The 10,877-nt window shown below is 36.1% G+C and overlaps 1 protein-coding gene across 2 annotated transcripts; it reads left to right on the top strand.

Moving 5' to 3' along the window:
- Window positions 1–646: 646 nt before the first annotated feature.
- LOC134661445 (uncharacterized) lies at window positions 647–4,516 on the top strand. 2 transcript variants are annotated; one of them, XM_063517538.1, is made up of 6 exons: window positions 647–880; window positions 1,277–1,420; window positions 2,078–2,260; window positions 2,637–2,766; window positions 3,232–3,392; window positions 4,259–4,516. In XM_063517538.1, exons 1-6 carry the CDS (start codon window positions 676–678, stop codon window positions 4,483–4,485), a joined length of 1,050 nt encoding a protein of 349 aa, XP_063373608.1. In that variant the 5' UTR covers window positions 647–675; the 3' UTR covers window positions 4,486–4,516. The 2 variants fall into 2 exon arrangements, with proteins under 2 accessions (XP_063373608.1, XP_063373609.1); XM_063517539.1 differs by having other exon boundaries at window positions 2,096–2,260.
- Window positions 4,517–10,877: the final 6,361 nt, after the last annotated feature.

Consider the following 10,877-nt stretch of genomic DNA (forward strand, 5'->3'; position numbering starts at 1 on the left):
AAAAGTTTCTGCGAGATCTAACGATCGCTAAGGTTGACAATGTCACTGACATAATATTATTGCAAGGGAAAATTGACCTTGTTGTCTCATGACGTTCAAACGAACCTCAACCGTAGGGTGGTAGACCACTGTACCATCGCCCGCACCGTTAACTGTACATCGGTGGACCTTATGCCTTTTGTATTAAGAAATATTAACCTTAGTAGTGGAGCTACTAATAGGATCTATTGCCCTTATGCGATACATACATAATAATAATTATAATCACACCCATTTAAAAGGGCCTCCGAGTTTTTAAGTATAATATAAACTTCTAAAGTATCTTTCGAACAGCCTTGCCTATGCCTAGATACTAACATTTCGATTGAATTAGGTACCTGCAGTCAAAGAATTTAATTTCCGAACAATTTTGTACTTTGTCACTGTGACAATAGTATGAGGACTCCAGCGACTCTCACGATTGATTGATTGGTGAGTGATTGTCACGAAATGGGTTAAAAATTGAATTCTTTGACTGTACATTTCCGCTAACAGAGTGGCCCCAACTTTATTCTATTTTTATTAGACGCCCGGTCATCTTTTGTTCTCCAGCAAAGGATATAAAACTGCTGTTGTTCTAGGACGGTCATCAGTCTCCTATCGTACTCGCTCATTGCAACACCGAATAAGTGCACAATGGGACTAAACAAATGTTTGCTCCTCGTATTTTCATTGGTTCTTGGACTGAACCGGAGTGTCAACCCGGCAAACTCTAATGTGTTCCCCACAAAAGCTGATCTGCCTTTGTACTTGAGAGCCTTGGAGAAAATAGTACATAGTGCGGGAACACCACAGAACAAGATTGACGGAAATTTCGGACTTGGACTGTTCATTGTAAATGGTAATAATAGCAGTTCTTAGTATACTTATAAAGTTGGTAAACCTTACATATTAGATCGTGTTAAAATCGATAGTGTGCTTAGCCAAGATGACAATCGTTCGCTCCGTAGCGAACGATACGGTAATCTCTATGTATCACTCTTCCGTATTAACTAGTGCGACAGAAACAGTTGCGTTTCGTTCACTACGGAGCGTAAACGATTGGATCTTGGTTACGCACCCTGATATCCGTCGATATTCGACACATAACCTAATGAAAATTATTGATATTTGTCGATATATATCGTCACTTCGGAAAAAAAGAATTAGGTTTTGAGCCAAAATTAATGTTAATACTCGTAGCAATAGATACTATAGGTATATTACTACTACTTTCAGTAAAACGTTTTCTTTTCAGTGAATTTGAAAAATGTGATGCTCAAAAGGAATTCAAGCTTACCGCTTACTTTGAAGGTGGAAATACAAAAGATTTTGAACATAAATAAAGTTTTACTGAGCTACTTTAAGTACATGAGGACCAACAAATACGATAACTATGAGTGTAAGTGTGGTTTTAGCTTTAAGCGCCTAGTTAATTCGTGGCTGTACATATTGAGAATCACGCGCATAAAATATGCCTATGTTTTTTAGCAGGCACCTATGAATTCTTATGATAACAGGAGCTCATTTCGAATTCCTACAATCTGTACATGCTTTGATATTTAATTTGACATAAATTGCAGTGAATATGGCTTATACATGAATCTAGTATAGGTATTTTAACTGGATCAGGCATGAGGGGTGGGGGAAAATATATACCGTACGGGATATATAGTCTTATGCATCTTTCAGTAGGAGTAGCAGCGAAAGCGCTATTATTGTTTTTCCTTGTCACAGTCTCACATTTTTTTATTCCTCACCATAAATTAGTATGGATTATGGTGGGCAACAAATAAATTCGACCAATCATTTTGTCGCATTGCCTGTGTTTTGCCCCTCACGGATGCACGCGTATACCACATCTATTAGGCTCCTACCATCTATGGGCTTATACTTCTAAACTAGAGATACCATGCGATTCAATTAATAAAGTTAAATTTATAAAGTTAAAATACGGCTTCATAAACTAATGCCACAATTAATAACAATCCATAAAATAAGTTCGGACTGGGCTTCGACCCGCCATCTGTGCAAACGTTCAAATTAACCTCTTTTTCAGTTACTTATTTATTCATAGATGAGGACATTTGGGCGGAGAGACTCCAGAAATTCAAGGCGGTGTCCGACGTACATCTGCATGGATTTACCGAGGAGTACCTGACCGAGGAATACTCCAACTGGACCTGGTACGAAAAGAGGATACTGGACTTTGATAATAGCATACCGAACCCGGATCAGTCAGGTATGTTTTTCTAGTTTATACCCCTGATACCTACAAATAAGCGTCTATAAATACGAGTAACGTAAGAATAGCGAAAAAGGAAGCTGCTCAAGTTTCTATTGCCCAATGTAAGTAGTAACTTTTCTTTCCAAACTCAACATGTTTATAAAAGCAGAGTTCGTTATCAGCCCACGATTATACCGTAAAATTGCACAATCAACGAACTTTCATTAGGGTAAGGTATATCACAGCTCCATTCAGCTACCGGTACTCTTTGTATAAGTGTTATATAAAATACGTATACAAACCTATTTATTAGTATCAACCTCTCACTAGTCCCTGTTTATTTAGTCCCTAATTTATTAGGCGCTCTTATTTTAGTAAATATCACTTTCAGATGCCTGCATGAGTTTTCTGAGGTGGAATCCTGCGAAGTCAGGCATACACCCTTATAAGTGCTCTACTCCAAACGAATGTCTGAGCTTTGTGGAGAATGGCTCTGACTTTGGGTACTCTCTAGTCCACAGGTAAGTGTAGTTTGATAGCTTCAATCAGGGGGTAAAAAAGGAAGTGGCGGGTAAATTTATCTCTCTCTCTCATAAGTATGAGAAACGAGAACGATTGAATAGGCTGCATCAGACACGTCTTGTGTGCACAGTGTGCACTAAATTTAGATCTTGCCCCTTCTGCAGCTCGGCTTTCATCATACCGGTTTTCTTTTAACAAATTTATTTATTGGGTCGTGTACAATCTTTGACCTAGTGCACCTTCCTTCACAGTGTGCTTTCTGTCTTCCGTCTCACCCCCAGGAAAATATGGGTCGCGTAGCTATATGTATAGTGTAAACGATCGAATCCAAAAATATGATTAACCATCTATTTTTGCTTTTAATAAAGTCAAGGTAATTTTTCCTCTAACAACCTACTTACGTCCACGTTCATATACTTTCAATCTTCTTTTTGATCTTGTTACTCTGTCTGAATTCCTCACAGGGTATTATTCCTCCTGGTGGCGCGCTACAGCAGAGGCTGCTACGCGTTCTCGCCGCAGCTGGACGCGGCATTCATCGACAAGATGTGCAACAGCATCTACGAGGAGGCCTCGTACATAGTGATGAACAAGTTCAAGTCGCCCGACCTGTTGATGGAACAAAGTAAGACAATTGTGCGAATTCGACTTTGTACATTCATCACTGCGTATACTTCGGGGTATAGCGTCACTAAGTAGGATGAGTGATAAAACTGCAGACATGTATATTGCAACAAAATGTAAAATAATATTTAAAAACACATTTGTTTATTTATTTAAACTTTATTGCACAAAATACAAAAAAACAAGGGGTTGCACTCCGGGAGTGCCGACAGAAGTGAAAACTCGATGACTAGTCCAAAATGTCTGCAGCACTATGAATAATTGACCCATCCTCCTTTCTATTGAAAAACTTTAGTTCCGAAATTGCTGGCCAGTGAGCTTAAATTTGTAACGTTAATTGTTTAAAATTCGAATAGAAATTGTAAAGTTAAGTACCTTGCAGACCTCACATCTAAATATATTTGGTCATGACATTGAGTTCACTTTTATTAGCGATTTCATCAAGATGTAGCTTTATTGAATTACATATACATATATTTTTTTTATTAAAAATGGGCTTACTCATGGCCACAGACTAGCCGAAGCGAAGACGTGGCCTACGATGGAGCGAGTCTGCCCAGAAGGTGCCTGTTCACCCTTGATTTGAAGGTTTGAGTGATATATGTGGATATAAAGTTAGAATGTAACTGTAAGATCCTCGTATTTCAGCCCGTACAAGATTAGAACCTTTTTCATGTAATGTTCAATGTCATTAAGTTTTTCTTTATTGATTTAAATGCCATCTAAATGAGTGGCCATCTAAACCTTGCGGTCACGTGATCGCCTTACGGTCAAGTGATCTCCTTACGCTGTCTCGAGTTTATCATTTTTTTCTCACCTCATAAAGTGCTCAGCGCCGCTAAAGAAGTGAAATAACATTTGTTTCAGTGTCCACATGCTCCCTGGCCGGCCATGCGGAGTTCTTCCAGCGCACTTGGCTGAGCCGTCTTCTAAAACAACAGACACCGTTCGGCTGCTTCACCACCTACTTGAACACAGTATACAACCGTGTGCAAGTTGGACCCTCCACGGTCCTTTGTAATAGCCATGTCAGCGGAGTAGCTGCTGCGGCTCTGAGCGGCGTAGTCAGGTTCATCATAGAGACACACTTTTAAAGAAAAACACATCTGTCAAAGTTTCTTCAAATATGGGGAGATTGAGGAGCATTATAAAGAATGCTCTGACCGTGAACTGAGGAGTAATAGTCAAGATAGCGAGACAAATCTATGGAGGATACCTTGTTATAAGTATGTAAGAAAACATAGTTATATGTTAAATTGATTGTTCCTAATTGTTACCTACTCTTAATTTATTTTAAGTCATGTTATGCTTCTCACATGTAAGTATAAAACTTATAATTTGATCTGTTATTTAACAGGTATTACTTACAAATATTTTTGCGGTACCCTACCAGGGTCCATGTGCCTATATGTTACTATGTAGTATACTCGTATGCAATATAAATATGTACATTGGATGTAAAATAAAGATCTATATCTCTTGAATAAGTAAAGGACAGAGTTTAAGCACTTTTCGAATGGTGTGACACAGAACAAGTGGAACAAACAGATGTGTTATTTTTATGTATACATTAGTCTATATTCATAATAACACGATTTAATGCAAAGATAAAGACATGTTAAAAATGCGGCTACAATATAAATATATTTTGGTAATATTGCTGTTACCAAAAATTCAATAACATAGTATAGAAAAACACACCAAAATACCTTGCACACTCTGTAAACCTAGATAATATGTGTGTGATGATTTGTCAATGACAATTGTAGTTTTGTGCCACAAGGTGGCAGACCCTCCAATACTCGAATAAGGAGCGTGAGAAAGCTGTGGAGGCATCACTGGAGCGGCTGTTTTTTCGCGAAATGTTATTAAGTTATTAATTAGGATTAAGGCCTCAATGTGGCAGATCCTCCTTAGCAAAAACGAAATATGTAAATACCTCATGTTATCGACATTTCAAGTTTTGTCAAGGGTCTAAGAATGAAAGTAGGTATCTACTCTGCCACATCCGAATTGAATGTTCTTATATAAATATAAGCAATGAAATCTCTTATGTGGAATGTCTCCATTTTTCTGCGTAAACGCATACAATTAAGCGCCTGTGCGGCCTAACAAATCGAAATTCCGTTATCTACATCACTTTCCTTCTGGGGTATTCGAGTCATAGTAAGGCAAATCGAAATTAGGCTTTCTGGTTTCCTCACGTTTTCCTTTATAGTAATAACCCGGTTAATTAGATACCCGAGGTCCTCTTTGAAAGTCGGCCGGCCTCGCGCCAATGCCGCCCGGACAGTGTTACATCAGCTTCCGGTTTTCGCGGAAGTGCGTATACTCGTATAAATACTTACATGTCACCGATTATTGGAACGATTATTGCTGAGAGACGTGCCCATTCGTGCCGCCTAAAGCTCGGTATACACGGCGGTGTCTACGCCACGCAAATATCTTCATGTCTGAAAGTCATGAATAGGTACCTATCATGAGTCGCTATTATGTAGGGCTTTCTATCCTGTCCAATTGTTTGCCTTAATAAAGCCCTGGGGACCTCCCTTGTATAGCAATGTACCTGTGAGTTTACGAGGAAACTTGAGTTAGGGTCAATTTCAGTCTATGTAAATAGGTATACATATTTAGGTATGTATACCTATTTAGGAATGTGTACCTATCTATTATCCTCCAGGGCCTTCTTTGATACTAAATGCGTAAGTCTAATCCAATTCAGATTGACGTATTTTCGCTAAAACTCGCTTTTTAACATTACGAAATCTCAAAGCGGAAGGGAGAGTCATAAAATCGCAATAATCTAAGATCGAGCATTTTTTTTTTATTTATTTATAATCTAAGATCGAATGTATTGGGGCGTTTTTCTTTTGTTGTCCCAAACACTTTTTTTTCATATTTGGGATTTTTTATGTTATTTCTACTCAGAATCACGAGCTTTTTCTATCCTAATAGGAGAAAAAAAGTGTCCCAAAATTTTCATACTGTTTTCGATCTTTCCATTACGCGACCGCCATACAAAGTCTATGAAAAAAACCTTAGGACACTTTTTTTCTCCTATTAGGATAGAAAGAGCTCGTGATTCTGAGTAGAAATAACATAAAAAATCCCAAATTTGAAAAAAAAAGTGTTTGGGACAACAAAAAAAAACGCCCATTGATGCCCCGTTGAATATGGTGTAGTCAAACTCTTTGATGATGAATGCCTAGGTAGCATGATATGGAATGACGTGGGAGACGTGAGTCGCTTATAATATAGTAGGTACATACCTAAACGGCACACAAATAGTTGAATGTAATCGTATTCCATCGAAAAATCTGTAGTGTTATGATGGTACGTGTTTTAATTGAGTTTCTATGAAGTTACAAACAGCTGTCACGCGAACTAGATCGAAATCTATGTTACAATAACAACACACATATCAAACAGTACTTTAATAATTGAACATAATCTATTTTGAATTCTTGTTTCGCTATAAATGAACTGAGAGATGATTAGGTATAAGTTAATTAGCAATTATTTTCATACGATATAAATTTTTACCCAACATTTATCGATCAAGTACCGAAGACCGATTACAAAATAATGTCAGTTTGATCATATGAGACCAGATTACACCGGCTTGACTTGACCGGCTGCATGTGGTAGACGTGCACGTGCTCTAAAATGTTACAGCCGTGCACGCACACATTACGAAAGCGGTGTGCCGTCTCTCATAAGGATCTGTATTTATTACAATGCGCACGTGCAAGTGCACGTCTGTGCACACGCATCCGGTGTGCACAGGCCTTTAGTCATCATTCGTTAACGCTTAAAATATGTGCGAAATTCGCAGTGAGTAACAACATATACTTAAATAGCAGATTTTAGTTTAAAAGTTACGTTCAGCATAGTCAGAATACTGCATGCAATACTTGCATTGTGTGAATGACGTGACGATAGTAATTTGATCATTAGTAATTGGGATCACGTGACACTTAGTATGTGAGAACGAACGTAAGTTCAATAACACCCCTCGATAAAATTAGTTAGTTCGAGTGTTACGCATTACACATTACAATTATAACATGTTGGTAGTAAAAACAAAATTAGACCTACTATACATAATGATTTCGGAAACAATTCGGCAAATACTTTGATTTAAATAAAAACAATATGCAAATAATAATACATTCAATAAATAATGCGATTAATTGATTATTATGTCCATGATGAAGAAGGAAGTGGTATTCTTTTGATTTTGACAACCTGTATAAAGCATTCTCTCATTTTATTCTTAAGGTTATTTTTTTAAATATTCTTCTGAACATCAACTTTTACATACCTACATAGGAAACATCATAATCATTTATTTACAAACAAGATATATACAGTGTATTACTAAAAGAAATTAAAAACTAGCTTAAATCTAAAATAGGCCCTTGAGGCATTGTACCAAGGATGCTGGCGACATTTCCTCGCTGTATCGCAATGCTGATACGTTGTGCGAGGTAGCCGCCAGCTCTTCGGTCACCAGTTACGTCAACCAGACGCTTCGCGATTTCTGCGAACAACTTATGCGCGCTGGGACCCCATGAACCTAGAGTTTCAACTCCAAATGGTACAAAATGGTACTCTCTACCGAGGCTCTTATATTTGTTACGTTTTAAAATTTCGGCGCTTTCCGCCGCCCCGCCCGCTTTTACATTAGGAAACGAATTTCTAAGTTATATTTTTTAGAACTTTAACTTTTGCATAAGTAGTACTTAGAAAACTTATTTTTATGTTATACTAGCTGTTACCCGCGACTTCGTACGCGTGGATTTGTATATTGGTGGTTATAAATTCTACATTAGCTTAGAACATTATGCAGCAAAAGATAGAAGTAGGGACGGTTAATCATTATTATACAACGCATGAGATTTGTCTTTCACAACCTGGCTACGAAGTTTCAAGCCCCTAACTGAATAAAATTGTTCTCGATAATCTCGATATAATCTCTCTCAATCCCCAGAAGATTTTCAAGTCCACTATTTAATAAAACCTATTACCTAACTACCTATTTACGAAGTTTGAAGGTCCTAGCTTTAAATAAAATTTGAACCCTCTACCAACTCTCAACCCCTGTTTAAACTTTTAGGGGATGAATTTTTAAAAACGCTGAAATTACTTTTCTTGTATTGTAATAATATGCCTTTATACAACGATTCAAGTCCCGCACTCCGATAAATATTTGGGTTCCATACAAATTTTCGACCCCCTTCACCACCATGGGGGATGAATTATTCAAAACTCTGAAATTAGTTTTCTTTTCTCTTAATAAAATACCTTTTTACGAAGCTTCAAGTTCCTAGCTTTAAATAAAATTATAACCTATACAATCTTTCAACCCCTTTTTAACCCTGTTATGGGATGAATTTTTAAAAACGCTGAAATAAGTTTTCTTGTGTTCTAATACCATGGCTTTATACAAAGATTTAAGTCTCGCACTCTCAAAAATATTTGATCTCCATACAAACTTTCAACCCCTTTTTCACCACCTCGGGGGATGAATTTTTAAAAACGCTGAATAGGTTTTTTTGTTTTTTAATAAAATTCCTTTTTACGAAGTTTCAAGTTCCTAGCTTTAAATAAAATTTGAACCCTATACAAAATTTCAACCCCTTTTGGACCCTTATAGGGTATGAATTTTTAAAAACGCTGAAATTACTTTTCTCGTATTCTAATAATATGTCATTATACAAAGATTCAAGTCCCGTACTTACAAAAAATATTGACCTCCATACAAATTTTCAACCCCTTATTCACCACATTAAATGTTGAATTTTGAAAAACGCTAACAATAGTTATCTTCTCTTTTAATGAAATAACTTTTTACGAAGTTACAAATTCCTAGGTTAAAATAAAATATAAACCCTATACAATCTTTCAACCCCTTTTTAACCCTTTTAAGGGATGAATTTTTAAAAACGCTGAAATTACTTTTCTCGTATTCTAATAATATGTCATTATACAAAGATTCAAGTCCCGTACTTACAAAAAATATTGACCTCCATACAAATTTTCAACCCCTTTTTCACCACATTAAATGTTGAATTTTGAAAAACGCTAACAATAGTTAGCGTTAGTTAGAATAACTTTTTACGAAGTTACAAATTCGTAGGTTAAAATAAAATATAAACCCTATACAATCTTTCAACCCCTTTTTAACCCTTTTAAGGGATGAATTTTTGAAAACGCTGAAATTACTTTTCTTGAGAATTAATAATATGGCTTTATACAAAGATTCAAGTCCCGCACTCTAAAAAATATTTGATCTCCGTACAAACTTTCAACCCCTTTTTCACCAACTCGGGGGATGAATTTTTTAAAACACTGAAATTTGTTTTGTTATTTTTTAATTTAATACCTTTTGGCGAAGTTTCAAGGTCTTAGCTTAATATAAATTTTGCACCCTAAGACAAAGTTTCATCCCCTTTTTTACCCTCTTAGGGGTTGAATTTCCTAAAACGTCGCAATTCCTTTTTTTTGCAATCGGCTATTATGCCTTTCTAAAAAGTTTCAAAGCATTTGTAATGGATTCAAACGTTCAACCCCTTTTTAACCCTGTTAAGGGATGAATTTTTAAAAACGCTGAAATTACTTTTCCTGCATATAATAATATACCCATATACAAAGTTTAAAGTCACACACTCACAAAAATATTTGATCTCCATACAAACTTTCAACCCCTTTTTCACCACCTTGGGGGATGAATTTTCGAAAACGCTGAAATTAGTTTTCTTATTTTTTAATATAATACATTTTTACAGAGTTTCAAATTCCTAGCTTAAAATAAATCTTGAACCCCATACAACATTTCATCCCCTTTTTAACCCTTTTAAGTGATGAATTTTTAAAAACGCTGAAATTACTTTTCTTGAGTTTTAATAATATGGCTTTATACAAAGACTCAAGTCCCGCACTCTCAATAATAATTTGATCTCCGTACAAACTTTCAACCCCTTTTTCACCACCTCGGGGGATGAATTTTTAAAACCGCTGAAATTAGTTTTCATTTTTTTTAATTTAATACCTTTTTGCAAAGTTTCAAGGTCCTAGCTTAAAATAAAATTTGCACCCCAAGACAAAGTTTCATACCCTTTTTAACCCCTAAGGGTTGAATTTTCTAAAACGTCGCAATTACTTTTTTTTGTAATCGGCTATTATGCCTTTCTAAGAAGTTTCAAAGCATTTGTAATGGATTCAAACTTTCAACCCCTTTTTAACCCTGTTAGGGGATGAATTTTCAAAAACGCTAAAATTACTTTTCCTGTCTTATAATAATATACCCATATACAAAGTTTAAAGTCACACACTCACAAAAATATTTGATCTCCATACAAACTTTCAACCCCTTTTTCACCACCTTGGGGGATGACTTTTTAAAAACGCTGAAATTAGTTTTCTTATTTTTTAATATAATACATTTTTACAGAGTTTCAAATTCCTAGCTTAAAATAAATCT

The sequence above is a fragment of the Cydia amplana genome, chromosome Z (genome assembly GCF_948474715.1).
Source record: "Cydia amplana chromosome Z, ilCydAmpl1.1, whole genome shotgun sequence".
In the NCBI taxonomy this organism is placed as follows: domain Eukaryota; kingdom Metazoa; phylum Arthropoda; class Insecta; order Lepidoptera; family Tortricidae; genus Cydia; species Cydia amplana.